Source organism: Pezoporus wallicus, unplaced genomic scaffold, assembly GCF_028554395.1.
Source record: "Pezoporus wallicus isolate ANWC-B61680 ecotype Strahan unplaced genomic scaffold, APGP_CSIRO_Pwel_v1 contig_5785, whole genome shotgun sequence".
Classification (NCBI taxonomy): Eukaryota; Metazoa; Chordata; class Aves; order Psittaciformes; family Psittacidae; genus Pezoporus; species Pezoporus wallicus.
In genome coordinates this window covers 119009-144248 of record NW_026641150.1, presented here as the reverse complement: position 1 = coordinate 144248, position 25240 = coordinate 119009, and the positions used below count along the sequence as shown (strand labels likewise).

The following is a 25240-nucleotide window of genomic DNA, read 5'->3' as shown; positions in this document are numbered from 1 at the left end:
GAATGGTTTGGGTTGGAAGAGCCCTTAAAGCTTACCTAGTTCCAACCCCCGGCCACAGGCAGGGACACCTTCCAGTAGATCACATTGCTCCAAGCCACATCCAACCTGGCCCTGAACACTGCCAGGGATGGGGCAGCCACAGCTTATCTGGGCAACCTGTGTCAGTGCCTCACCACCCTCACAGTAAATAATTTTTCCGTAATATTTAATCTAAATCTACCCTCTTCCAGTTTAAAGCCGTTTCCCCTTGTCATGTCACTATACGACCTTGTAAAAGGCCGCTCTCCAGATTTCTTGTAGACCCCTTTAGGTACTGGAAGCTGCTCTACAGTCTCCCTGAAGCCTCCTCCTCTTTGCCACACTGAACAACCCCAGCACTCTCAGCCTGTCTTCATAAGGCAGTTGGCACTACTGCACTCTACCTTTCATAGGGCTGGTGAAGCAAGAAGCACTGAGGATTCGTACTACTATTTAAAAGTTCCTAAATACTTCATTCAAAGAAGTGCAGCCAACTGGATGATGAAACAGAAAAACACTTGATACTGCGCAAAATATGCAACAGTCAACAACTAGAAGGCTTTTAATTCAGCTGAAGTTTAGGGAGGAGAAGGAGCAACCAGGTTTTCATATGCTAAATATGAGCTCTGGTCCCAGCCCATTCAGGAAGCACAGGGTACTCCAAGATCACCTCATCCCTTCCCCACTGGACCCAAAGGTGAACACGAAGTCCCCACTTCTCCAGCAAAGGCTGACAGGGGGGCAGAGCCACGTAAGGACACTCCACAAGCAGACTGTTCTGCACCAGAAGGGATATCCCTTTGCTTTCCAACCTAGCAGTGCTCAGGCTCGTGTATTTGTGTTTGGCCCACAAGATGGCACTGACAGAAAGACTTTGCTCCCTCTTCCCCCCCACCCTCTCTCCCTGTCTCCTTCGGACACGGGGCTCACCACTGGGCCTGGACTGATTGAGAGGATTGCCACCTACTGAAACATCCCATCATCTTCCCACAGAGCTATCTCGCTCCCCACCTGCCCTCAAGTTACCCAAACAGCTAGATCCTGCTGGCTTCATCAGACAGGTAGGCATTGGACTGAAGGAACACAGCTGAAGACAGCTTATTTTCAGTAACAGTTTGAAGTTTTCAGCACTACAATGTTCTCCATTACCTGATTTTTTTCAGTATTTCCTGAAAGACCTGGAAAAAGCTGCTGGCAGTGTCAGAAAAACATAGTGATTCCCACACAGGCAGACTCCAGCTCTCAGTAATACTGACAGGACCAGCCCAGCTTCCGATGAAACATCTGAACACAGTTAACTACAGCAACATAGAGGGTTCAAGCTGGAACATGTGGGAGCTAGCAATATCTGGATATTCAGCTGAACACAGCGAGATAAGATTAACTCCCCTTAAGGAAAAATCACCATATTCTAATATTCCTTTTCCTTTCAGGAAGAAGAAGTGAGCAAGGCACTTCTCTCATCAACACAATCTTGCAAAAACAAGCCTGTGAAACCTCCTCTCTGCAGCAGAGTGCATATCACCTTTCCCACACATGCCAAGATATTTACATGCAAGCAGAAGTCAGGAACAGTTGCAAAGCTGGAATAATTTAGGAAACCAGAGGAAGTCACAGAAGACCTAGATTTGATATTGCATCATTTTCATATAACTGAGGTGATTTACATTGACTCTTAAGTCCCAAGTAAAATCAAAAGAAGATTCTGCTGAGACTACAGTAAATAAAAGCAGCAGCCCATTTTGCAGAGCTGGACTCTCTTCTGTGTGGCCCTCACCTCAGGTAATTTTCAAAGCAACCATTCTGCTAGAATTCCCCCCTTTGCTAGAGACATACAACATGGTAATTTCCACAAGAGAAGAGGGTTTTCCAAGTTCCTGTAGAAACCAAGCATTGGCATCTCCTATACTGCAGGATGCACCTCAGCTAGGAGGACCTTACTAGCCCAAAATCATGCTGAAAACATACAATCCTATGTCATCATATCTGCATGCTTATTTCTAGTTTTCTTCACACAGAATACCACCCACCTATAACACACTCTGTATAAAGGCTGATCTTTTGTTCTGCTGTCACACACAAGCTTGATAAATCTAGCTACACCTAATAACGTAACTGTGTTCAGTATACACAAGTGTAAATGTAGAGTGCAAGCTTTATCCACATTTCTATTTTCAGTATGCTTGACAGCCAACAAAATCTCTTGAATAGTTCTGAAGACCTGTAAGAGAAGTGTGTGGAGTCCGAGACTTCTGAAGTCCAACTCCACAAGCCATTCTTAACAACCCCAACAGCAACTAATGAGACTATAGCCATCCTCTGTGAAGGAAAAAGGCAGGCAGGCCCAGCCATGCACACAGACAGGCCTTCTGAAACACACTTCACTGCTAAGCACTCGCCTCTCAGCAGGTGCAACACTGCCCCGATGCCTCCTCCCTTCCACCTTCTCATCAGCCAACCTACTGTACCTGCTGCTGCTCACTTGTTGGGAAGGATGGAGCTACTCACCTGCTCTCCTCCCAAGAGCTGCCTTCACACCTGGCATCTCCAGCACAGCTTGCTCCTTTGTCAGGGCTAATCATAAGTCTCTTTTCCCACAGCTCTCATCCAGCAGGTGAGCCCTTCCTCACTGCACTACACACCAAAGAGCTGGAGGACAGGAGAAGGCTAAAGAAATTAGAAAGCAAGAAGCAAGAACTCCTCTGACAAGTCAGGAGAACAGTGTTAAGTCAGCAAGCAGCCTCTTCTCCCTCTGTCTCCCTCAGGGACTCAGAAGCTCTGACCAAAAGTCTCCTCCCCTCCAGCCCTCCCTAGCTACCCTCTTCTCCCAGTTTTCCTATTTTCCATGCTTTCCTTCACATGATTAACTCCTCTGCTATCAAAGACCCATTGAAACCCTTTTGTGAAAACAGTTTGCTATATTTGAGCATAAAAATACAATGCTGAAATCTTCTGTGCATTCTGGATTAATAGTGCAATACATTTTAATTGCTGGATGAAGATTCATTTTACTCTCAAGATCCAAACAAATGCCACAAATGAAGCAGTTACACAGAAGCCTCTCCCAAACCACAGAGCAACTCATTTACAAAACTGTTCTGAACAGTTCTATACTAGTGTTGTGGTTTAACCACACACACACCCACTCACTCCCCCCTAGTGAGATGGGGAACTGGAAAAAAAGCAAAAAGGTAAAACTCATGGGTTGAAACAGACAGTTTAACACGACAGAAAAGGAAAATAATAATAAGTAAAAAATAAAAGAATACACAATGCAATTGCTCACCACCTGCTGACTGATGCTCATCCAGTCACCAAGCAGCAGGCCACACCTGCCTGCCCAATTCCCCCCAGCTTTATTGTTCAACATGACACCATATGGTCTGGGATATCCCTCTGGTAAGCTGGGGTCAGCAGACCCAACCTCTTGTGCACCCCCAGCCTGCTCGCTGGCAACGTAGTATGAGAAGCTGAAAAGTCCTTGCTTAGGGCAAGCACTGCTCAGCAACAACTGAAGCATCAGTGTGTTATCAACATTATTCTCATCCTAAAGCCAAAAACCGTACCAGCTACTGGGGAAAAAATAAATAAACTCTATCCCACGTCCCAGCTGAAACCAGGGCGCTAAATAACATTTACAGCAAAATACATCATGCTGCTGCAACTTGCCTTGTACATACTGACCTTCAAGACATGACAAAAGCATTTTGGATATATTCTGACATGCCAGACTCACCCTCAGACATGATCCACACAGCAAAGATCTGCATCCATGGCACACCCATCACTCCAGACAGACTGTGTACATGCACACTCACTTATATTTTTGTGTTAAAAATATCACATTAGCAGGCAATACAAGAGAACTGGCAGGAAGTAAAATATTTATGACCCAATTCAAAATTACTGAATTATTTTTTACTTTGAAAAGGTAATCTAGCCCTTAAGTAGCCAAAAGAATACCAGCACTTTCTCCAACCCCCCTTTGTTACAGTACTCTGTACAAAGGCACCCACTTGTAATCCACTTATTGGCTACCTTTTTTTAAAAAGTCTTTTAATATTCAACATCAGGTGCATCTGAAAACATACCCCAGGTAAGGAGACGCATTCTTCCTGTTTAATGAAAGCCACTGGAGTCACTTCAGTTATGAAACAATAGCAGAATACCACGCAACTGGGAATGCAACAAGCTTGGCAGAACCACATCATTAATTCTCAAGGGAAGAGAAGGGAGGTTTAAGTGAACAGAGAACAGTATGAGGATCTGAAATGCTACCACGCACATTTGTGGTTTAGACTTTTACTGAATAAAACCTTAACAGCTTCTGATACTACCATTCCACCCTGTCCAATACCATATGTTCTCGCCTCTTTAGCTACCATGACACTATGTACAAGCGATGCACAAGATGAGGAACTGGTTTAACCTTAAAAAGATACTGTTTTTCTAGCATTCTATTTGTAAGATACCCTTTAAGCAGTATTCAAAGACTTCTCAGTGGGAATACAAAGAATTGGTTAACACATGAAACACGGTCACAGACCTAGATTACTGCTTTGTGCATCCTAAGAATCCCTCACATCATAAGAAAGTAATGTAAACAGTCAAGTTAACAGCATATTCCTATGTTAGCAAGGTTCCAAGTTGTGCTAACATGGTCTTCCAATTATACAAATCAGGCTGTACTTCTCCATTGTATGTGATGGGCAAAACAAACCAAATAGAAAAGATCTGAGAATGACTTGTGTGTAACAATGGTTTTCAGAATCATCACATTAACAGGCGAGAAAAAGGACAGAAACTGAGGCAAGGGGCAGCCATGTCTTGGAAGTCAGTATTACAAGATGAGTTCCAGTGACAGAGGGCACTCTGCTGTAAATATGATCTGTTCAGGTTAGTTTTGCAAACAAGAAGAAGGGGGGGGGGAAGTAATACAGTAGACATATCTTTTATTAAAGATGTAACTTGTACAATTTTTTCCATTTGAAAAAATCTACCAGCAAGATCTCAGCCTCCAAATAAAACTTTCCAGTGTGTGGTCTGTAAGCAAAGAATGGTGACTTTATAACATCAACATTTTGGAAAATGTTTATGACAAAGAATCATGAAGGCATTCAGCAGCACACATGCTGGATTAGAAAGGCTTTCTGTGGGAAATAAAACCTAGAGGAAATATTGTTCATGACAATATAAAGACGATAGTCTGAACAAGGGCTGAAAGGAGTGGATGGGTAATTGAATTTCTGTATCATCATAAGATGGTCCTAAAGCTCTTCAAAATCCTAATCATTCTTAATTCACAAAGAGATGTCAGCTAAGTCACAGAATCATACAATAGTTAGGGTTGGAAAGGACCTTAAGATCAACTAGTTCCAACCCCCCTGCATGGGCAGGGACACCTCATGCCAAACCATGCCACCCAAGGCTTCATCCAACCTGGCCTTGAACACTGCCAGGGATGGAGCATTCGCAACCTCCCTGGGCAACCCATTCCAGTGCCTCACCATCCTAACAGGAAAGAATTTCTTCCTTATATCCAATCTAGACCTCCCCTGTTTAAGTTTTAACCTGTTACCCCTTGTCCTGTCACTACAGTCCCAAATGAAGGGTCATAGAATCATAGAATAGTTAGGGTTGGAAAGGACCTTAAGATCATCTAGTTCCTACCCCCCTGCCATGGGCAGGGACACCTTACGCTAAATCATATCACCCAAGGCCTAGTCCAACCTGGCCTTGAACACTGCCAGGGATGGAGCATTCACAAGCTCCTGGGCAACCTATTCCAGTGCCTCACCACCCTAACAGGAAAGAATTTCCTCCTTATATCCAACCTAAACTTCCCCTGTTTAAGTTTTTAACACGTTACCCCTTGTCCTGTCACTACAGTCCCTAATGAAGAGTCCCTCCCCAGCATCCCTATAGGCCCCCTTCAGATACTGGAAGGCTGCTATGAGGTCTCCACACAGCCTTCTCTTCTCCAGGCTGAACAGCCCCAACTTCCTCAGCCTGTCTTCATACAGGAGGTGCTCCAGTCCCCTGATCATCCTCGTGGCCCTCCTCTGGACTTGTTCCAACAGTTCCATGTCCTTTTTATGTTGAGGACACCAGAAATGCACACAATACTCCAAGTGAGGTCTCACAAGAGCAGAGTAGAGGAGCAGGATCACCTCCTTCGACCTGCTGGTCATGCTCCTTTTGATGGAGCCCAGGATACGGTTGGCTTTCTGGGCTGTGAGTGCACACTGCCGGCTCATGTTCATTTCCTCATCAATCAACACCCTCAAGTCATTCTCCACAGGGCTGCTGTGAATGTCATCTCTGCCCAGCCTGTAGCTGTGCCTGTCCATCCATGCTCACAAGAGAGCTGTACACCTTCCTGACACAAATAGGTCTTTGAAAGCCAACTTGCAGAATACCTTTCCAAGGCCACAGTGGTGGTAGGACTGTAGCCGTAACAATCTAAAGAAGTATGCGAAGCTCAGAGAGAAGGTGCACCACCAAATAGATGAACTGCTATGATAGGGGTGGGTATGAGGGAAGATGACATTCAAGTTTGCTCCCAAAAGATTGGCTGGTCTAATAGAATGACATTGGCTCCCCTTACAAATGTTTCCTCAAGACTAGTGCTGTGTTATAGACACTTATAGATATTAGTATATCTTGATTAAATCTCAAGAGCTATGAACTGTATTTCCCAAATTTGCATGCAGTGTTCTGAACCTTAAGGGCAAATCCTTCTTGTACAAGAGATTTAATAATAAACATACACATGATCTTCTTAGGCTGCCAGGTTTGCTTTATTTCTTTTCTGGTTAGTTTACTGCAGGAATAAAATCCTGGCTTTGGTATTGCTGCCTCTGTAATAAAATGACAAGCCCGAATCCCAGAGGCAGGGAGGTCTCTTGGCACATACAGAAAAGATTTTCAGATCTGTGGCTTGTCTATCTTTTTCTATTAGCCAGCTGCCATCTTTCCAATCAGTCTAAAAGTCAGAAATACAAAACATTTTTGAGCTCAAGAAACCTGCTAACATTAGATACTTGCAGATAAGCTGGCATTCATCTTTTATTTGACAAAAGCCAGTAGAAAAATGCTGCAAGACTCTACTCAGAATTTGATCACATAGAGACTGGTATTCTTCACAGGATGTATCAAGCATTCTGCCCCTAGTGCATTACACTCAGGAAACTGAAACTCCTTTTAAAGGGAACAAAACTGGAGTAACATTACACAGGGGCAAAATAATCATTAGAGCAAAACTTTCTAGGTCTCAGGTAAGAACAAATGCTCTGTCACCATCACCTTTTCCTTTCTGTCTCTACTGCCAGACCTGTGTGGAAGATACTGTATACCTGCAGTGAGTTCCATCTCAACTATACAGACCCAGTAACATTCTTCTAGAACAAAGTTAATCATGTACCACAACACTCTAGGACCCTGTTTTCAAAAGCAGGTCATTCTTCTCAGAAGGGAGTACAGTTAAATGTCTTCCCACACAAAGATGAAGCTGGGGGGATGGGGTGGGAACAGCTTTTAAAGCAAAAATGGCAAAAGCAGCATACACCAAATGTCTTCTCCCTATAAAAAAAACTCAGTTGTGAACTGACAATATAGGCAGCTACTCTACAGTCCCTTCCTTCTATGCAGACATTCAGTGAAGCTTCAGAGCAGAATAAACTACTCAACACTACAATTATTCTAAGCAAGAACTAACAGTTTCCAGAAGGGAAAAACAATATGCTGTTGCAAATTTAGATCTCAGTAGCCTGAGATCTTAGGAACATTTTTTCATTAATAGATCTCAGCTATGCATCTGCATACACAAAACCTGTATTAAAAAAAACAACAAAAACAAAAAAACAGAACATTCTTCCAGTTATTTCTTGAAACTTGCTCTGCTTTCAGATTTCATCTTCCAAAGGACTGTTGAAAGCTCCAGATTAAGTGCTCTTTTTTCTTCTCTGGAACACTTAACGTCTGAAAATACTGGCTGTGGGAAGGTAGCCACTGGTTTCCTCTGAGCTATAGCAATCCTTCTCATTACAAATCTGAAATATCCTTTCTGAATATCCTATTATCTTTCTAACAGCCCAAACTTACTGGAACTAAGAGGAAGAACAACAGCTTTCAGACACCAGTACTTCTAAACCAACAAAGCTTCTCGCCTCCACCCTTTATTTTTAGGGGAGGTAGACAACAGTGAACATGTCCTCTAAAAAAAAAGGATGCATCTTAAAGCATCTCAAAGAAGCCATCTCTTGTTGTGCCATCTCTTGCTGTGCCATTTTCCATTAACCATAGCAGTTTACCAAGGTCCCAAACATGCCACAACAAAATCTCCAAAGCTGGAATTGCACAGAGCTCCAGCAAGTCAAGGTGCTCAAACACATCTTAATAAAAATACAATTCTACTACTTCCAGGATGAGTTCAGATCCAGAAGCAGTGCCTGTGCCATGCTGAAGCCAGGCTAACCAAACCAGTACTGTGTTTCTATCCTACTCCCAAAATTACACACAAACCACCTGATCTAACTACAGATAACTCAGGTTCAGTATCAGGCTCAAGTGCATCCCTTGTAAATCCATTATGGAATATCTGCTAGGAAAAGTACCAGATTAGTGCACGGAACAAGGTCATATCTCCCCACACCACTCTATAGCTTCCTCTGATGCCTATATCATCCAAATGTTTCTACTATTTAAGGTATCACAAACACACCCACCACTCTCAAATATTTATACTCACCATTAACTCTTCATTAGTCCATCTGCCCTCTCTGAAAATCTCACACACACACACCCCCCTTCACTGCTTCCAGAGACACTCTTCACACTCTTTGCTCCATGCAATCTCTAAAGCTGACTGCAACTAAGGAAGCATTACATAGCACTGCACAGAGGAGCTATGGTATCTCCCCAGTTCTCACAGGGAGGAATGCAGAGATCCACGAGGGCTGACTCACACCTTGTTAAAGAAGACAGGAGAAAGAGCCCAGGATTAGCGGATGGCCAGCAGGCCCCTGCCAGCTACTCACTGGTTGAATCCAGGTTGCCATCCCTCTCATCTTTGGCCACAGCGAGGGGGCTGGAAAAATTAATGAGAAAACAACAGGGAACAGCCAATGTACAAGCTGTAAATACGCACGCAGGAGGCTCCACAAGCCCAAGCATTTGTGCCCCTTCCTGCCAGCCTCCAAATCCTTCTGGTAGCTTGGGAGTAATTCCTGTTCCAACATGCTGAGCTGGAAGCTACTGCAGCCAGTTAACTCCACATAAGAAAGGAGTTTCCGGCAGTCTTGCTGAGAAGCCCCTGAGGCCAGGTTAACCAATCTGACTGTGCCCAAAAATATTTAGGCTCTCAGTATAAAACCAAAATTATCTTCTCTTTTAATCATTTTTCTTCATTTTCTTGTCACTCTGAGGAAAGGAGCTGACAAAAGCCTTCTGCAACTACAAAAGAGAGGCTGAACTGCAATTCCATGACTATTCCCAGTGACAACTGCAAAAACTTCAAGCTGAGAGACTTGATGTAGGAAACGAGTAAAGGTGGAGAAGGGATACTAATGGTATGTTTTCCACCCTTTTGCTTTAACATTTGCAATACTCAGTTTATTTCTGAATTGAGATTCAAAGTGCTTCCCTCCCCAGTTCCTCTAGCTCATGCTTGTCTACTACTTGAATGTTAAATCAGCTCTTACACATGGATGTTCAAAACTGAAAAACTTAATGCGGTCCCAGAAAAGACAAATGAAGAGACAGCTGCTTTAAGGGAAAAACAGAATGACTGACTTAATAGAAAGTTCACCCTATAATCTAGTTTCCGAGTATTTCCAAATTTGTTTTTACTCCTCACAAATCCTAGAAGATTCTGCTTATTTGGAGGTGGAAGAAAAGAAAGGCAGGTAAGAATTTAAGGTCATCTTTCATGAGAAACAGTGCTAAAAGCTGTCTTGATTTCCATCTTTCCCCATGACAGACCCAAGATTAAATGCAAGTCCTGCAAGTATCATTACTGAAATTAATGATATTTCAGTATTCAGAGGCCTCAGGAAAGCAATCAAAATCTTTTTAATGATATTCTGTTACTGCCTAGCAAAATCACAGGCAGACCTAGAGCTACTGTAAGAACCTGAGAACTAATTAAGGCAACACTTCACTAATTCAAGCTCAGAAGCACTAGCAACCATTTTTTCCACCAAAAAAAAAAAATTGCCTCTGAGAACTGAAATGGTAATACCTCTCACTTTCCAACGCAGAGAAGCTGGAACCTGATTTTAATCGCATTGGTTCCTTCCCACACAGAAGCATCAAGTAAACTCGACAGCAGTATGTACTTGCTATAGCTAAATATACTGGTAACATACGACTACCTAATTTGCAACCCTGTGAATGCATGTTCGGAAAAATATGGCAGTTTGCTGAGCTTTTATGTAACATAAATTTTAACAGAAGGAAGAGTGCCTGCCGTTTTCTTTTAATTAGTATTTCATTTGGCTGTTAGCAACTTGATTTCTATAAGCCATCTCCCGTGCTTCAAAGTCAGTTTCAGAAATAAACGGGTATAATTTCGACGTTTATTACCAAGAATCCACTTGAACAGAAACGTAAAGGATTTACCAGCACCAGAACCAGACCAGTACCACACACACACAGACGGAGCCCCGAGTTGCCCTGGCTCAGCGCTGGGTGAGGTGAGGAGGTCCCTCCATGCCCCCTCCACGCGGTAGCGCACATCCCACACTCACGCCGCCAGAAAGCCAAGCCACCCGCCGTGATGTAGGCCGGGACGGGGCTCAGCCGCCACTGAGACCCATCGCGCAGCCCCCCAAAAGGCAGCGGCTGCTTCGCCCGCCACCCCCCGGGCCCGCAGCCAGGGGAGGGGCGGCAGCCACCATCTTGTCAGACGCCCGCCACCGGCCGGACCCGCGTCCCCGGGCACAAAGGGAGGGCAGCGCCGGCTCCCGCAGCACCGGGCTGGCGGAGAGGAGCAGGGAAACCCCCAGCCCCGGGGATCGAACCGAGCACCCCCCGCTCAAACTCACCTCCAGGCGGAGGGAGGCACCGCAGCCCCGCAGGAACTCGCGGATGTTGCTCAGGCACTCGCCCTCCGTCCGCGGCTCCGGGTACACCTGGAAGAGAAGAGGCGGACGGCTCAGCGCGAGGACCTGCACGGCGGACCCGCTCCCCCGCCTCGCGGAGCGGCTCGGCTCGGCTCCGCTCTCCTCACCTCCCGCTCCCTCCGCAGGCGGCGGCGCCGATCGCTCCCAGTGAAAGGGTTGAACCGGGAAGTAAACACGGAGCACAGGAAATGGCGTGCGAGGGCAGGGGGCGGCGGGCAGGAGTGAGAGCTGGGGTGCCACGGCCAGGCACGGCCCCGGGCTACTCCGCCTAAGCGAGGGGAGGCGAGCTCTGCTAAGCTGAGCTGAGCTGAGCGAAGAGGAGGGGAGGGGAGATGAGGGAAGGGAGGGAGGGAGGCGCGGCCCGGCCCGCGCCCGCCCCGGCTGCAGACGCAGGCTCAGGCCCGGCCGGTGGAGGCAGGGTGGGGACGTCCGCGAGAGCGTGCGCGGGCCCCTCCTCTTAGTATTTTTAATTAGTAATGCTAATAATAATCCACACGCCGCAGTGTCATTAACGGTCTGGTCAGCACGGTGAAGCGAGGCGGTCCCTCCGCCCCGGTGCGGAACGGTGGCCAGGGGACAGCCCCTCCCAGGGGACAGCCCCTCCCAGGGATGGCGTCCCGCCCCGCGGCTGCAGTAAGGAACGACTGTGCACAGGGTGAAACACCCACGAAGCCGGTGGCCCCGGGTCTGTGGGCCTGCTAGGACCACCTTGGTTTTGACTTGGGTTCACCTTTAAGCCTCGGTTTCAAAACAAGGAAGTACATCAGAAATGTCCCAAAGATCTCGGTGGAAAAATGCCAGGAGAGTTAATAATCTACCAACTCGAGGGTCTGATGTTAACGAGCTTTGTTTATCAATAGTTTATGAAACAGGAGTCTCTTCCTACCCCAGAAGAAAAGCACCTTCACAAAGAGGAAAACCTTGACTGAACTTAAAAGAGCTTTTGCCAACACAGCTGCTACTGAAGACATATTCATGCTGCCTTCAGTTCAATCTGCCCCCAGTTCAGCCTCTACCCTGAAAGTGTAGACTTCCCACAGAAAAGCAGCCACCTCAATGGGCTTTAGGGCCATAGCATAACTTGTTACAGCCTAACACAAATGCTGTGATTCTGTGTGAACATAAGCATTATTTCACAACAAATTCACTTATTTCTATGAAGCAGTTCTGCAAACAAAGCTTTGCCCAAACTGGGAGATAACCAGACCTGCAACCCGTGTCACCTCGTTCCATTGGAAGGGGAAAGCCTAGCACAAGAATCCACTGAAAGTCAAGGGAAGCTAAGGTGGCAATGCATGGTGTCATATCCTTTGCTTATGCATTACACTTGGAAGTGTCCTTAGATGCACATGTATGTCAAAGCTACATAAACTCGCAATCATAATGCACCTCTATAGCACTGCAAACTTCACATAAGGTTGACTGCAAACACTGCATCAACCTGAAACCAAGGCAGCACCTTCACATAGGTTTATATAATATCAAAGATATCTCTGGCCCTGTGATACCATAAACATTAACAAATACAACAGCATGACAGGGAGAACCTGGTACAAAGAAATTTAAAACACAAGTCACCATCATTTTCTAAACACAGAATTCCAATGAGTTTTAAATAAAAGCCACTATTTAGTAATACAAGGAATTTGGTAGTGATAGAACTTGAAGAATTTTCATTTCCTCAAGCAAGTGTGCACATCCACACACACAAACTCCTCAAATTGTTTGGTATTATGATAAACCACTGTGGATTAAGAACAACTCTTTTACTATACTAAAATGTAAAGGGAATGACAAAGAATTCCTGAGTACAGCAGCTCAAAAGATAAATTCAGTAAGTGGAAAGGATACAGACAGTGAGAGAACCCTCCTGGAAACATCATGAACTTCATCCCTCTTGCTTGTTATGCTTTTGAATTAATCAATTTATTTCTTAGCTCTAGTTAGAAATCTCAAGCTTAGACAATCATGCCAACATCCCTTCTCAGAATAGATTCCTCAGAATCCTATTAGCAGTTCCATGTTAATGCTTCCAGTATGCTCCCTCCTCCATATTCCTCATATTTATATAATAATTATACAGTTGCAATTTTAACTTGTTTTCTTAATCTACTTGCATAACAACTGGGGTTTATGTCCCTTTATAGGTCCATACTTCCTCACCTCCTTTTTTTGCACCCACCATTTTCTTGGTTGCTTCTACTTCATTTGGTCATTTTTCATTCTTTTCATAAAATTACTTCCACTCTGCAAACAAGAATATCCTCTAACAAGAAATCACAGTAAATCTGTATTTCTCTTAAAAGAAACAAATGTCTTGCCTCGTAATATAACACTTTATTCCCAAAGTCCCCAATACCTTACACATAGAACTCAATAATTGTAAGAAACCCAGATATATGTACTATTACCTCCTAAGAAACTGCACGTAATTCATACAAGAGTGCACAGTATCTGGAATTATGCCAAGGGGGGGGGGGAAGGAGGGGAAGGGGGGAAAAGAGGGACATCTTAGAGGAGGGCAAAAGCTTCCAATTAAAGATTAAAGATTAAAGAAACAACAAGCAACGAAAACCTCTGTCAGGTCTTTTTACACCAAAATACTTCTCTGAGACCTCAGCCCTGCCAGCACTCTAATGCATGTTTGCAGTTAAAAATCATCTTCCCTCAAAAGAATAACATAAGCTACATAAATCTTTCAAAATGCCATTTCTTCTCTCACAAAACAAGGAAAAAGACTTCAGAGGCAATACGAGAAGCAGGCTACGTTCTCTCAGCTCTTTGGCTACAGTGGCATTTTTACCCAATAGGAGACAGAAGCATATTGGTAAAGAATGTAAAAATATCTTAGCATTTGCACCCTGCTAGAAATTTAAAGTGTTAATGATCCCATAAAAAGAAGCCAACCCATTAAGTTATTTACCTGGGAAATCTTACTGTGATTCTGGCAACCTTCTCCTACAGATGGCTGAGGAACACAGGGACATGAGTAACAAAATCAGCTCCCTTGAAAGAATCTCAAAGTGCCATTATACAGGCCAAGCCTGTGTTAAAATCACACTTAAGGTATATTACATCCTTTACATATAGTTATAGGAAGCTCAGGAGCATGACCTCTCTCTCTTAGATCACGGTTACAGCCTCACAGACTATTCAGAATGTAACAGAAGATAACGCAAGCAGACCACAAGCAGGTCAATCCTAATCTGCCTGAAAGATGGCAAATACATTCAGAGAGAAAGGATAAATAAAACAAAATTAAAGTAGGGTCATACTCCAAAATTAGTTGGCAAAATAAAAAGTAGATTACATGTACATAAAGCCAGCAGAATAAAGAGGCTACATATTTTCCTCTCCAGTATTTGCTTCATGCTCTTGATTTCACAGACCAACAATTCATTAATAGGAGCACTTCTTCTCATATGTCTGTATGACTCCTAGTACAAAGAGGCCTCAGTGTCCAACTGGAACCCGTGAGTGTGCTAGTAATACAAATAAAAAAAAGGTTAATAGTAATTAGAAAAGACAAGGATTCCAGGGGGACCTGACAGATTCTTAATTAGGGACTGGAGCTCCAGAGTGGAATTTAAAAGACAGAAGCAGAAGGTAATACAGAGAACAGCAACAGTTTAAACCAGATCTTTGCGGTTCAGGGACAGGTTCTGATTAAGATTTAATCTCTTGGGGAGTAGCTCTGGAAATCATGGCTAGTTCAGTGAGGACACTTACGTGATGCACTGCAGCTAACAAGGAGCAGAGTACATTTTCCACCAGCCAGGAAACATGGAGAACAATATGTGATACAAATAGATGGTACCTAGTTAAGTAGTTTAATCAGTTTATATCTATGATTTTAATCAACAGCAGCATGCATAAAAAAGGGCAATGCAGAGACAGGCTGTGTCAAAAAAAAGGTATCACGGGGTGGTCTTTGAAAAAAAAAAAATGGAAAAGGCTACCATTAGTTCATTTGGACAGGGAAAGTATGTGAAGAAAATAAGCACGAAATGTGTAAAATAATAAATTTAAAAGAAAAAAGCAAAACACACACAGCCCCCCCAAAACACCACAGTCCTTTGACTGCAATGGGTGAACACAAGAAATTAATAAAAAGACATCTTCACCTATATGTATGGGAAACTAACTGTTTACTTTTAACTGTCTGCTGAATAAGTTGAAAAAAATGGGTCAAAGAGAGATGTGTAAGGTCTCTAAATACAAATTAAAATCTACCAGGAAGAAAATAGAAAGAGATTGAATGACAGCCAGGCTACTATCTAAAAGTTAAAAAATAATCATTTATCTAACATGACATATAATGTGTACAACATGGTTTACTATGTAAGAAGACTATCCCAGTTACTAGAAAGCAGAAACTAATAGAGAACATGACAGGTAGCTGCAAACTAGTAGGCATGTCCAGGAGAAACTTAAGAGCGTTCTGTCTGGGAGTACAGCTGACCCAAGTCTGAAGTTCAAAGACTTGGCCTTCAAGTAAGGATACTAGGAAAAAATCCCATAAAGAGGGAACCCTGCACTATAAGAACATCGCAGAAGAATGCAGTCCCAAAGGGAGGTGCTGTAGGGACAGGGTGGATAAGGGTACTGTTATCTCACAACATGCCCAAACATTTTTCCCTGCATCCTGTTCATCCTGCCTGGAGCCTTTTACAGAGGATCTGCCTTGCACCAGCAGTTTTCTCTCCAGGTTTCAGAACAGCTTGTATACACAGAGCACTACTGCAATCTTATCAGTAAAAACACTACAGATGAACACTACAGCAAAACTAATGAAAGAGTCCTATTGATCACATTCGGTCCCACAGCAGCTATGTTTTGCTTCCAGACTCTGGGACTGGAGCCCGGCTTCCAGACCCCTGGTGGAGCACAGTGGCCCAGAGGCAAACACCTCCTGCAGAAGCGCTACAGGCTGGGGTTTGTCATCAGGCTTTATGTTCAGGGATAAAAATGAGATTTAAAAAAAAAAAAAAATCACAGGCCATTCTCACTAACCTGGGCTGTGAAGCTGAAGGTGACTGATTCACTGTCAAGCAGCTCCTGCACGTTCCTTCCCTCCCTACAGCTCCCAGCTCTGTTACCTCCTGCCAGCTCCTGCTCCCTGCAGGGCCCTTTCCTTGAGCAATTCAGGTTTCCTGCTCCATCCTCTGTCCCAGAGCACCCGCCCTCACAAATTGCACCCAGCAGGGATGGAAAAGAAAGAGTGGTATCACAGTGACATCCTCCATAGCTGCACAGGAGGACATTGTCTGCTTCTTGAGGAGGCATCCACTGCTAGGGACTGATGGCGGGTACAGTGCTGCCTCCATAGTCAGTGAACAGAGCAGGGCTCAGAGGACTGTGGATGGAGCCCAATGTTCCTCCCAGGACAGCTGGAGTCATAGGTGCACTTTGAAGGGTCGCATCTTCCACATCTCTGAGTAAGGAGCATGCTGCAGTTGAGCCCAACCACTTCACAGATCACTCATCTTGCTGGTGGCATTAGGTAACATTAACAGGATGCTATAATTAAACTAAAACACATCTCACCAAGATGCAGTTTTGGTTTAGATGCAGTTTTGGTTTAGAATCAGGTGTCTTGGTGGAGCACCAGATCTCACCACAACACTGTTTCTGTGGTACTGTATCTCTTTCTTTAGTACTGACTTTTCCCAACCTATAAAACCTGCTGCCCACAAACTTGTCAACAATAAGCCACACAGCAGTTACCACGCCTAGGTCTAGATTTTGGCATGAGGAAATGCATCCTCTGAAAACACAGCAGGCAGGCAGGCAGCATAGTTAATAAGAGCTAGATTCTGTAAAACACTTAAGTTCCTACATGCCATGCACTAAGGTGCCCAAATTTTAAATTTCTAGGGTTCACACAAGAATTCATCTGCTGCACACAGCACAAAGGGAAAGGCAGGTGTCTTAATATATGCTCTACAATTCTTACATGCTGAGAAGGATACTTGGCCTTCAAGTTAACCAAGAGCTAAGACACAGCAAAAGGCAAAAGCAAGAGCTCACCTATGTTCTTAACCCCTTGCGGGACTTTTAACACAGTGAGTCTTCATGTGTCTGGTGTTCCAAACTCCAGTCATCTCCTGGACTTACAAGAGTCCTTTGGAAGAATTCAAAGTACATCCTCACTGACAGTGACAGCTGCCCACTTTTATGAAGTAATTTAGCATGGACCTCTTGCCGTTGGACACCACTGTTAATAGCCACAGCAGCAATTCCAGTCCCACGTTTAGCCCTGCCACACAAACTTATCCCACTACCCTTCTTTTACTGTCCAATGGGCCAGACCAACTCATGAGCCACAGCTCCATGCTTCCTCAATTTCCACCCTTCTATGTTTCCACACTTCTAGTCATATTCTAGTCATATTCTAGTCATATTCTAGTCATATTCTATGTGACTAGAAGTCACTTCTGTGGTATTTTAACAAATGAACCTCTTTTAATGCCATCAGAATATACTAATCTTCCTCAGGAATCATTTTGCTCTGAGAACTGAGTTTTGCTACTTCAACCTCTCTCACTCATCTTTTAGCAAATAGTTATGTTTACTGAAACTATATCCTGTGTTGGGAGGTTTTTATGCATGTAGTATTTATCCTGTACTCCAAGCTTGTGTTTGTCCTCTGAGAGTGTCAAGTAGAAGGGGCTTCAAAGCAGGAATTGAGAACCTTGGGATAATTCAATATATGAATATGGCACCAGGAACAAGGAGCACTTTGGTTGACTGAAGACTCCTCCAACTCTTTCTTACCCTGCACACATTCAGAAATGGTCTTCTGCTTGACCAGCCTTTGTTAACAACAACCTACATTCAAACACACTGACATTATTAGAAATAGCCCTCAAAAACCCAGTTCCGCTTACTTTGCAAAGAAAATTTACAGTTAGATTAAAATGCCAGCTGGATCTGTGGCAGCCTTGATAAACTGGTTATTTGAATCTTACACAACAACTAGAGCCCCTTTTTTACTTTAACTTGTCCTATGAAAATGATACTGTAAACCTGATACAGCTGTTTGAGCTCATCCTGTCAGATTTGAACCTTTATTAAACAATGTTGAGGAAAACAATATGTTCTCTGCAACAGAAGAATTGTACTTTTGTCACTTCCTTTGGACCCCTGTCAAATTCCCATCAAAGTCTATAAACTGCCTCCCAGGAGGTGGGTATTCAACCAAGCCCTAAGATAGAAACACAGTGAGTTAAGGGCACTAGGACATTCCAGACTGTAATTTTGCTTTCTCAAGTTTCTGTTATGTTCTTATATTTCACATAAAACCTACATTAAGTCAGCATTAAGAAACTGAGAATGCCAAGCATGTAGAACTTAGTAAATACAAGACTGACAGCTGCCTTTGCAACTGCAATTACAATCTACTTGTAGGCCCAGCTTTTGAACTGAATTAGGCAGGAGTCCTACCAGAGCACATGTAAGTGAGTGTGCCTGAACAATTTTATGTATGCATATAAGAGGGTGTAGTTGCAGCTGCAGGAGTAATCGTCTTTCCAGTCTTTCCTAAATGCTGAGAACTCCTAATTCCTGTGGCTTTGCTTATTTTCTTGTTATTTCAAAGAAAAGGAGGAAATCGGCGAGTGTGTAACTGTCACCATGCAGTACCATCAGCCTCACGCTGCGGAGCAACAAGGGTGCCAGCATTAGGTGCCCACAGGAAGACAAGTATTTCCCTGAAGCCAGTGAGGGGAAAAAGCCAGATGAAGTGCTGCCCCGGGTGCAGGCAGCATTTGGGCAGGGCTTGGCAAGAACCTATCTAAAAAGGTTCCCCTGTGGAGAGGAACTGGGGGGTAGGGATTTTGCAGCCTTTCTCACATAAACCCTGCAGCATTTCCCACGCAGCGTCACTGTTTTGATGCAGCACAAGCTTCAGCTTCAGGAGTTCAATCACTCAGGGTTTGTTTACACTGGGAGAGCTCTGCTGCTAGATATGCTGGCATCGCTCCTCAGTGTGGATGTAACATATGCCAGAGAGGGAATTCCTCTGCCAGTCTAACGGTACCACTTCCCCCAGTGACATTAACGAAGCCAACAAAAGCACGCCTCTGTCAGCACAGCTGCAGTGGTGGAGAGGGGATGTATAATTTTTACTGCTCTTCCCCCCCATCTCTGGGTGAAAATATTCCATACTATGAAGGCCCTACAGTGGGGACCCTCTCCTGGGCAATCTGCCAACATCATCCAACAGCACTTGCTGCAGAGCAGGAAAATGGAGACATGAACAAAATGCTCTTAGACCTAAGCAGCATTTTGCAGTTTGAGGGGACCCTGCTCACCAGGTGCCAGAAGTCTGTGGTGAGGAGGGGCACAAGAAGAACTTCTTGCAGATGAGCCTGGCCACCCCTTCTCAAACCTGCAGTGCCAGTGGCAGGTGATGGCAGCAACCACATCGTACAGAGACGTGGAAAGAGGGTGAAGTCAGGGTGAGCACAGGAGTGTCATACTGGCTGAGTATCAGGGAGTAAATCTCAGCCAGCCAAGGTGCAAGACTGACGCTGCTGCCATGCTGCCAGCTCACAGTATTTCTGCAAGCCCTGTCACGCTTGAAATGTTTTAAGCTTCAGCTCTTCAAATCACAGCAAGAGTGTAGCGACCAGTTAAGACCGTTATTCAAGAAAGATGTATACTGGATTCCCCCCAGTGTTTCAAAGCCAGATTTTATTTATGTATATGTGTATATATATATATAAATACTCCCATAAACATATATAACTTGTAAACTTCAGTTTTAAAGCCACACTTCCAGTTTTTCTAAGGCTTGAACTGAAAACTTAAAACATTTTCATCTGGACAATGTGGTGCCCTCAGCCACTAACACGTAGTAGTAACCAGAGGGAGCGTGCTAGTGGCATCCCCACTGTTTTTTCCTTTTCCCACAGATGCACAGCATTCAGTGGATGGTCTAGATAGCAGTAGGGCACCTGAGGGTTAAGGAATTGTGCTTTCTGTTGTCCATGTTATGCACAGACATAAAAAGAATTTATCTAGAAATTGTGAAAAGGACATTAATTAGAGTAAGACCATCAAAATTACATTACCTTTATGTATCAAAAACAATTTAATCACCAACAGTTTCCTTAATTGCCCCCTTTTCTCAGGGGCTGGCATGCCCTTAATTCAGTCTAGACCCTTACGCATTAACAGCGTTTGATTTTCAAGGAAAAAGCAAACGCAAGTCCTCTGCTTCCTCAGCACACACAGGCAGACTGTGTTTCTCTGGCTTGCACCCAGTCACCCGAATTACAGAGCCAGTGCATAGATGGGAAGAGCGCAGGCATCCTCCTTCAGAGCATCCTGCACCCCTGCTCTCACAAGGCAATAGGAGTAACATGGTAAATGACAATGTGGCCAACGACAACTCCATAACAGGACTGAATGGCCCCATAAGAAGCTCACAGTAATGCTTATGAGAACAGCATGTATTCAGGAAAAGGGCACTCATCGCTTGGGGTAACTTTCTCCTGGTGCTTGGCTCACCCTTGCAGTGCTTCCACCCTGGAGCAACAGCATCCGCACACATGCCAGCACTCCCCAAGCATGCAGTCACAGCAGGCACAGCTGCCCAGCATGGATTATTCCTGCCAGAAGCATAATAATCTCCTTGGGAGGCTCTACATAAGGACTGTTGCTGGGGGGACAGACCATATGCACATTAAAATGCAGGTTTTGCTTCTGGCCTCCCAGGTCTAGTCCTACAATGACCTGCTGCTGCCTCTGCAATCTCAGCTTCTGCAATACCTTCCCAGCAGATTTCAGTGAGTGATGGCAGGACAGTCTTTTGGTTCAGCCAGGCAGACCCTGACAGCCTCACCGGGGCTGCAAGGGCAGAGCTATCCTGCCAAAAGAATTTCCCAAATTCAGATTGCTCAGGGGCAACCAGCACCAGGCAACTGCTACCTTAGGAGTAACCTCTGCACCGCTGGTGGGATGCTCACCACAGTTCCTGAGCTCTGCCTGGGCTCCACAGTCAGTTCACAGCCCACGTGGTGCCTTCTGCAAAGGTACTGGGCTATAAAAAACATTACTTGTTAATAACCCCGGCTCCCAAACACCTTCCCTTTCTTCTTCCTCTGCAACACTTGAAATACCACGTTCAGGTCACACCTTGTCACAACAGGACAGAAGTAGTTGGCCCTGATACATCCGTGTGAAATCAGAAGCAAGTGAGCATGACTCTTGCTTTGCCAGAGCTGTACCTGCAGGCAACCATCGTGAGGACAAGGATGGTGAGACGGCTGCCAAAAGTGGCAACCTGAACCCTTCTTTTGGGGCTTCTGACTCTCCTCCAGTGCTTGTACTCATACACAACAATTCATTTGCTTTGTGAGTCATGAAGAGTTAATTTCTTCCTGAACTACAATTCAGAACAGCTCACTTAGTCAGAGACCTCCATCATTAAAGAGCAAATCATACTAATATTGGAGGTTTAGTCCACAGAAGACTGAGAGGGGATGTCATTAATGGATATAAAGATCTCAAAAGCAAGTGCCAGGAGGATGGTGCCAGACTGTCCAGTGATGCCCAGCGAGAGGATGAGGACGAATGGCCATTAACTAAAACACAAGAAGTTTCACCTCAACATGAGGAATAACTTCTTTACATTGAGGATGGCAGAGCACTGGAACAGGCCACTCAGGGAGGTTGTGGAGTCTCCCTCTCTGCAGACATTCAAAATGCACCTGGACACATTCCTGTGTAACCTGCTCTAGGTGGTCCTGCCTTGGCAGGGGGCTGGACTAGATATCTCCAGAGGTCACTTCCAACCCTAATTATTCTGTATTTATAAAAAGGTCCTAATCCTTGCTGCCATCAGTCCTGATCCTATCCCAGTGAATAACCAAATTAATGTAACACTGGTGCCCAGTCCACCACAGGGAGAATGAATTTTCCTTCCAGCTGTGAACAAGAGTGGTGTATTTATGTTCCCGGGGTCAGCCCCATGCCACTCGTCTCAGGCCTTGGTGATGCAGGTGAGCAAGAGGAAGCAGCTTTGTTTTGGATCAGCCTCCCATGCCCAGCAGAGCAGCTCTGGGGTTGTCCAATTCTACACTTGGTGTAACGGGGGCTGGGATGGTCTGTTTGACAGAGGGGGGCCAGGGTGTGCATGACCCAGCATGCTTCTCCATCCCCTAGCTTCAAAGAACTGAACCAGCTGCTCTCATCCCCCTCCAGGAGCCACTAATGGGAGTAGGGGGGATGCCAAATGGCTGCTGCATCACATTCCCCCTTGTGTCTTCCCTGTTATCCCTGAATGGAACAAAGCTGTCCTCAAAGTGATGCTTTCTGTCGAACAGCTGACCAAAACTGAAAGTACAAACAAAATTTAATGGAGCGTGAAGCCTCATATGACAAGGAAAATTCCCGCTCCAGTTCTCATCTCTGTTTACAACGTCAAAAGTGGGTCAAATTGGTCTGCAATGGAGGAATCTGTTTGGAAAATTATCTCAGGGAGGAAAAAGCATCTAAGTGGTAGACAACTGCACTGCAATGCTTCCACAGGGATCCTTCCCCCTGCCATCGAAGTAACTCAGTCTTAGAGCGCAGGGTGGAAATCCTGTAACTCGAAACCACAGCTTTTCATTCAAATGACCTGAATTCAGCAATTCCGTATCTTTTACAGCAGGTAAGTCGACAAGTGTCCTCCAGTACAGATCTCTGCACTTTAAAACAATTAAGACCTGGCTAGATTTGGTCAGGGTGGAAGAAGCTGTTGGGGGGGTTGTTAGTTTTGTGGTTTTGTATTATTTTTGTCTTAAATAACTGCCCCCCTTTTTGTTCCTTTGCCATGTTCGGGATAAGGTTATTGAGCTGCATCACACTGCCTAACCCAACTGTTCTGTTTTATCCCATCATGGTCTCTCACAGCATGCAAAGGAATCATAATGACATTAAATGGGAGCCCAGAAATGAGAGAAACAGCCTGTAGTAACAACACTTTCCAAAGTATTTTCATTTCAAGTATTAGGAATCTGCTGAATTTAATATCTGTCTTTTGCTGTTGTTCAGGATAGATGTCAGGAAGTTTTGGCTAAATTTGCATTGCAATCAAGAAGCTCTGTACATTATTGTGCACACGGATGGTATACAAATACACAGCAATCTAATGGAAGAACATACCAACCAGCCTCAGAACCCACTAATTTGTTGTATTGACTTAAGGAAAATCTGTTGTTTGACCTTCAAGTGCTCGATTCCTTTTACGATCACACAACATTTATTTATTAAGACTCTTCTGCTAAGTACTCTCAGGGTACCCAGAAGCTTTAAAAGCACAAAATGCCAAAAAGGATGCATTATTGCATTGCTGCACATATTGAATCCTCTTCCGAAACAGTTTTTAAAAGGAAGAAATGTATTTATAGCATTTTTTAGAAAACATCTTAGCAAGAACCAAACTGATAAACACTCACTCTTATTTATAACTTGTATCTTTATGCTCTCTTTGGTTTTAGTTACTATTTTCTATTTACACAAAAAAAAAACAGCTCTGTAAGTCTCCAAAGTGTCTGCTGATGTCAGGTATTTTTAGAAAGTTATGATTTCAAACTATCTGAAGAGCTGAATCTGTGGGACAAACCTTCTATCTTTAGGCTTCAAATATGTCCAGTTTGAACTTGTGGCTTTCAGGAATTCCATTCAGGAATAAAAAGGCTCACATTTAAAATGCACTCAGTATTGAAAAAAAAAATTTAAAAAATGACATAATGAATAGCAGTAGGAAAAATTACTTTGAAAAAAAATACAGGGAAGGATGTAAATTTTGTATGTATTTATTAGCAAACAAAAAAAATATCATGGAAATAGCTCAAACTTGTAACAGTGGCTGACAGCGTGCAGTAAGTATTTGGTATATACTCTGAGCCTATAGGAAAAGAATATTCACAAAGTTGGATGGGAAGATGTGTTCATGAGTCTCCCTGGTGTGTCTGTGAATTAGAAAGTGCAATGTGAAAGACACACACAAAAAAGTACAGTTCTCCTCACAAAAGTAAAGTGCCCCTAAAAATAAATAAATAAATAAATAGATATTTCTCCCCAAACTTTCACCACGCCAAAGCCGGAGGGACCTCCGTCAGCCGCTCATCCAGCGCCGTGCTCGGGGAGGTGGAGGCTGTGAAGCACCAGCATTCCTCCTGCCCTGGCTGCCGTCCCAGCTGCATACTACTCGCTGCAAACCTCGCGCCTCACACCACAGGGTCCACGATAAACACCCCTGACAGCTCCTGGCGTGCCAGGCTGGTGGTGGGGCTGGTTGCTTCTGGGAGTTCGGTGAGCTCAGCCCCTCTGCTAAACCCCCCTCTGGGTGTGGGTACTGTGAGGGGAACCTCCTGCCCGAACATCAGAGGGATTCACACCTCTGATGTGAAAAGAGAGCCTCTTGTTCACGCTAACTGAGCTGTTCCTAGTTATACCACACAGAGAAAAGCACGTTAAGTCGGGAAATGCTGCTCTAACACTCACTTCTTACTTGCTTTGTTGCTCAGTAGAGCCTGTTTCGCAAATTGAATTCAGGACCCCATCTGACTAGGCTTGACATCTGCACAAGGGGAAAGACCTTTTCTGCCCAGAAGCTCAGGACCCAGAGCCCAACATTTTGGAGAAGTGCTCAGAGAAGATGCCTGCAGCAGCACAGTGGGATGGGCTGCCAAGACCTTCCTTGGGCTTGGTGCCAGCAGGCAAGAGAGCCTGGTGGCAAGGAGGGACAGGCAGCTTGCCCAAGCTGGTGGGCAACCAAGCAGGGGCTCCCCATGCTGAGGGGTCCCTGCCCTCAGCCCCACATCACCCATGTAACCCTGAACAGCAGAGCAGGGCATTTACCTGCTCCACAGCTGCAGTATACAGCCCAGCACACTGGACAGAAGTTTGCACTTCTCATACCATGGCCACAAAGCCACAGCACCTCAGGAGTGGAAACATCCCCTTTGGCTCTATTGCCCAAACAGCCACTCTGGGGAAGATGGCAGTGAGGAAAGCTGATGTCAGCAACAGCAGCTTCAGCCGTCCCAGCTAGCTCCACTGGCCACCATGATGAACCCCGAGTTACCCACACTTGCACCACT

General features: G+C 44.6%; 1 protein-coding gene across 4 annotated transcripts in view; it reads right to left on the bottom strand.

Annotated features, from left to right (window-relative positions):
• Positions 1-25240, bottom strand: part of ARHGEF7 (Rho guanine nucleotide exchange factor 7) — a 124544-nt gene that overhangs the window by 97712 nt on the left and 1592 nt on the right. For 3 of the 4 annotated variants that reach the window (XR_008973885.1, XM_057422237.1, XM_057422238.1), the window contains exon 2: positions 11064-11150. Coding sequence is in view for 2 of the 4 variants with exons in the window: in XM_057422237.1 (XP_057278220.1) it covers positions 11064-11150 (87 nt within the window). In the remaining 2 variants the exon portion in view is untranslated. Of the gene's footprint in view, positions 1-11063; positions 11151-11248; positions 11414-25240 lie in introns of those variants that run through there. The other variant, XM_057422240.1, reaches the window with a different exon arrangement.